The sequence below is a fragment of the Arachis ipaensis genome, chromosome B05, assembly GCF_000816755.2.
Source record: "Arachis ipaensis cultivar K30076 chromosome B05, Araip1.1, whole genome shotgun sequence".
NCBI lineage: Eukaryota > Viridiplantae > Streptophyta > Magnoliopsida > Fabales > Fabaceae > Arachis > Arachis ipaensis.
In genome coordinates, this window is record NC_029789.2 from 142,234,358 (window position 1) to 142,238,896 (window position 4,539).

General features: G+C 29.7%; 1 protein-coding gene across 1 annotated transcript; it reads left to right on the forward strand.

Moving 5' to 3' along the window:
- On the forward strand, nt 1,001–3,901 carry LOC107644551 (glucuronokinase 1). Its single transcript, XM_016348435.2, has 6 exons — nt 1,001–1,306; nt 1,411–1,560; nt 2,186–2,374; nt 2,473–2,589; nt 2,886–3,046; nt 3,539–3,901. The coding sequence occupies exons 1-6, from the start codon at nt 1,103–1,105 to the stop codon at nt 3,774–3,776; spliced, it is 1,059 nt and encodes a 352-aa protein (XP_016203921.1). The 5' UTR covers nt 1,001–1,102; the 3' UTR covers nt 3,777–3,901.

Below are 4,539 nucleotides of genomic sequence, written 5' to 3' on the forward strand. Positions count from 1 at the left end.
AATTTATCACTTAAAAATATAACAAACATTAATTTTATTGTAATAATATTTTTGTTTAAGTGTTTGTTTGGGTGCTATTAAATTGATAAAAAAATTTTCAATGAAAAATTTTTTTTTTATTTTTTAGTGTGTTTGGTAAATTTTTAATAGTAAAAGTAAAAATACTAGAAAATAAAAAAATATATTTTCTAAGTAGTTACAATTTACATATTTTTTAAAAATCTTTTTTCTTAAAAAATGATATTTTTTACATAATAAATGAACAAAAAGGTATTTTTATCTTATTTTATCCAAACATAGTGCTTGTTTGGGCACCATTATTTTGTTAAAAAAAAGATTTTTTAATGAAAAAGATTTTTTTTTAATTTTTTAGCGTGTTTCACAAATTTTTAGTAGTAAAAGTAAAAGCACTAGAAAAATAAAAAAAACATTTTTTTTGAGAAGTTGTAATTTATATCTTTTTTTAAAAGATATTTTTTCTTTAAAAAAATATTTTTTATGTAATAAATAAACAAAAAGTACTTTTATATTATTATACCCAAACATAATTGATAGATAAAAAGATCTTTTTACACGAGATACCCAAACATAAAATTACTTTTACTTTTCCATAAGATCTTTTAAAAAAAGATAACCAAAAAAAATCTTTTCTTAAAAGCTCACCCAAATAAGTCCATAATTGATAAATAAATTTTTTTATTTATATGAGATATTAGATTTGGATCTTCTAAATTTTGAATTTCACTTTAAAAGATAAATTATAATCTCTCAATTTCATAAATAAATAAAATATAAAAAAATATTTTAATTATTATTTTTCTTCTCTGCTTCTATCTCTTCTTCTACTCCTTCTAAAAATATCTTTAAAAAAAAATCATTTTTAAAATTAACGTCTAAACAAACCCTTAACAACTGAATGTAATAAATAACTAAATATAGTTAGCACTTATCCGAAAGTTGCAATGCAATCCATGCCACCTCAGCTTTCCATTTATAGTGTGTAAGCAAAACAAACAAACAAAGATGATTGCAGAAACTCACAGTAATTTATATAAAGCAATTTGGAAGAAAACGAAGAAAGAAGGAAAGAGAGAAAATAGCAATGGAAGGAGAGGGTGTTATAAAGCACAAGGCTTACGCGCGCGTGGGGCTTCTCGGCAACCCAAGCGACGTGTATTACGGCAACACAATCTCTCTCAGCCTCGCCAACTTCTCCGCCACCGTCACCCTCCACCCTTCCAACGACCTCTTAATTCAGCCGCATCCTATTCACGATTTCGTCCGCTTCACCTCTCTTCCTCAATTGGTCGGTCAGATCTATCGCCTTTCTTTTTTTCTGATCTCATTGAATCAGATCCGATCTCATCCTCACCGTTGATTTCTGATTCTGATTTGCATGTGCATGTGCAGGTGAATAGGTTGAATAATGAAGGTTACTATGGTGGAGTACGGTTGCTTATGGCGATTTGCAAGGTTTTCCACAATTACTGCAAGGAGAATTCCATTAGTCTCGCTGAGAAGAATTTTACTCTCTCTTATGATACTGATATACCTCGTCAGGTACTAGCTTGCTTGCTCTAATTTCCATTATTCTCAATTTTGTTGAAACTTGGAAGATATTGCAATTGCGTTACCGCGTTGTTTAATTAAACATTGATGACGATGATGATTGTGTTGCACTGCTTAGGGATTGGATTATTGTTATTCGATTTAAACGTTTTATGTTAATTGAGGATTCAAATTTCAAACATGAAAAGTATCAGATAGAAATTTGATTTTTATTAGGGTTCTAGTGACTATAATATAATGCATTGTATTATTTTCTGAAAACGTTAGAATAATTTTGTAATATTTAACATTTGTCCTAACTCCTAATGGTAATGGTTACCAAAATCTATGTCTACATTCTTACTTGCCGCTTGAGCTGAGCTTTTTCTTCATAGTAATCTATTTGAAGTATTTCATTTGAACTGTTTGCATACTGATCTCAATTGCAGTCCGTTGAAATTAGGAAGATTTCTTTTTTCCTGATTATAATTATCATTGCCGATGTTATCCGTTGTCTTATCCTGATATTTATTATTTTCTTTTGCTATAATTTTAATATATTCCTTTTTTTTTATTTTTTTCCTTAATTTCTCATTTTGCTGAGTCATTGTTGCTTATTGTAAATTTGACCTTTCAGACAGGACTTTCAGGTTCTAGTGCAATTGTCTGTGCTGCCTTAAACTGCCTTCTTGATTTCTATGATGTCCGTCATCTAATCAAGGTTGAGGTGAGGCCTGGCCTTGTCCTCGCGGCAGAGAATGAGCTAGGCATAGTTGCTGGTCTTCAGGATCGTGTCGCACAAGTCTATGGGGGCCTAGTTTACATGGTATGTTTCCTTGTAATTTCTATCAAACGATATATTTCAGAGGTGAATGATGAATGAATGCTAATAAGTCATTTGACTTTGTTTGGGTGCTTTTATAGGATTTCAGCAAGGAAAACATGGATAAACTGGGGCATGGAGTTTATGAGCCTTTGGATGTGAATCTCCTCCCACCTCTGCATCTAATCTATGCTGAGAATCCTAGTGATTCTGGGAAGGTTAGTCACGTGGAATAATTTAATAGTCTGCTATTACTTTATTATGTTCCCTGCCTCCGGCTATTAATCACATCCCTTAATCTCTTTGGCAAAGAATAGTCCTTACAAGAGGATTACCAATTAGTTAGCATTGGATTGATCTATATATATACTATATAAAAGATAATTAAGTTGGGTGGCAACATTATAAAAGCCATACTCTTACAAATCTTGTAATAGAAAAAGGACTTTCCACTTCAGAACTTGCATCATGATTTTCTTTTCATTTATAAATTTTAAGCTACAGTAACATGTAGGTTCATAGTCAAGTAAGGCAGAGGTGGCTAAATGGTGAAGAGTTCATTGTATCATCAATGAAAGAAGTTGCAAATTTAGCAAAAGAAGGAAGAAAGGCATTAGAAGAAAAGGATTATTCTAAATTTGCAGCACTCATGAATCGGAATTTTGACCTGCGAAGGTAACTCAATTTATCTTTGTCATCTAAGATAGATGAATTTATCTGTGACTGATAGCAGTTACAAAAAAATCAGTTTTGAAACTTACATATGATTCTTTTAACTTATAAGGTGCAGTTTAAATATTGATAGTAAGTTAATATTTATTTTGACAAGCTCTCATTATCAAAACCACCAAACCATGATTAGCATTTAGACTAATCTCTTCATCTTGCAGGTCTACTAAACATTACTGTGGTCTACCAATACAATTAACATAATCTAAATTAGGGTCTTGCTTACATGTAGCCTAAGAGCACAGTTTAAGAATACCATAAAAATAAATATTTTATTAAAAGATGTTGAAAAGATAAATTTATTTACATTTCGAATGCATTGAATACATTAAAAACTTAAAAGTTTCTATTATTATATTCTTAAAATATGTCATTAGAACACGAAATAGCTAAATCCTCTAAATTATGCATGTTCTGTACCTATGGGATATTGTATAGGTCAATGTTTGGAGATGCTGCTCTTGGTGATTTAAACATCAAAATGGTAGAGGTAGCTAGAAAAGTTGGAGCTGCATCAAAATTTACAGGTAGTGGAGGAGCTGTTGTCGTATATTGTCCCCATGGGGATTCTCAGGTAAAGCAGCTACAACAAGAATGTGACCAAGCAGGATTTGTGTTACAACCAATTGAACTTGTTCCTTCCCGTCTAAATGACATTGACTTGAAAACCTTATAAATGATGTAATCCATTATACTCTCCACTAAAAAAAATGTCTTTTCATTGAAAGACGAACTAAAATTTCCAATGATTTATTGCTGTATTTCAGAATAATCAATATTAATTCAGTTGAATTTGTTGAATTAGAGCATTTCTTTTTGGTACATTTCTGTTGGACGTTCAAACAATGTTTCTGCACAATCTTATTTTTTTTGCATAAATAACTAATTTATACAATAAAAGACTGGATGCTAATTAAAAAAAAAAAGAAATTATATTTGCACTATTTTTTTGATACACTACTATAGTACTATAGGAAGGTTTTCAAGTATGTCATTGTCCTTTCCTGACACATTGGTATTTCAAATCTCATAACCATTAAGATTTATATTAAATAATTTATACGGTTTAGATTGGGTTGGTAACATTATTGTGAGCATGCAATTTAGAAAGTTCATAAAACACTTACAACTGGTCTTTTCTTTTCCCAGTTTATATTGGTTCAAAATTTCATGTTTGTGCAGCTTGTATGTGCATTGCAAAATTTTTAGCCTTTTTTTTCTCAAGTTATATGTTACAGAATTAACTAAGTCATACTAACTACTAAGTTTAAAGTCACTTTTTTTTAATAACCCTTTCATATGTTAGAAGTTAGAACCAAATAAAAATAAATATATAACTAGTATAAAAAAATATATATATATTTGATAATTTGAACAATTAATTAATATTCAATTTTGACAAATTATTTATTCATTTTTAGTCATATTAAAAAATATAC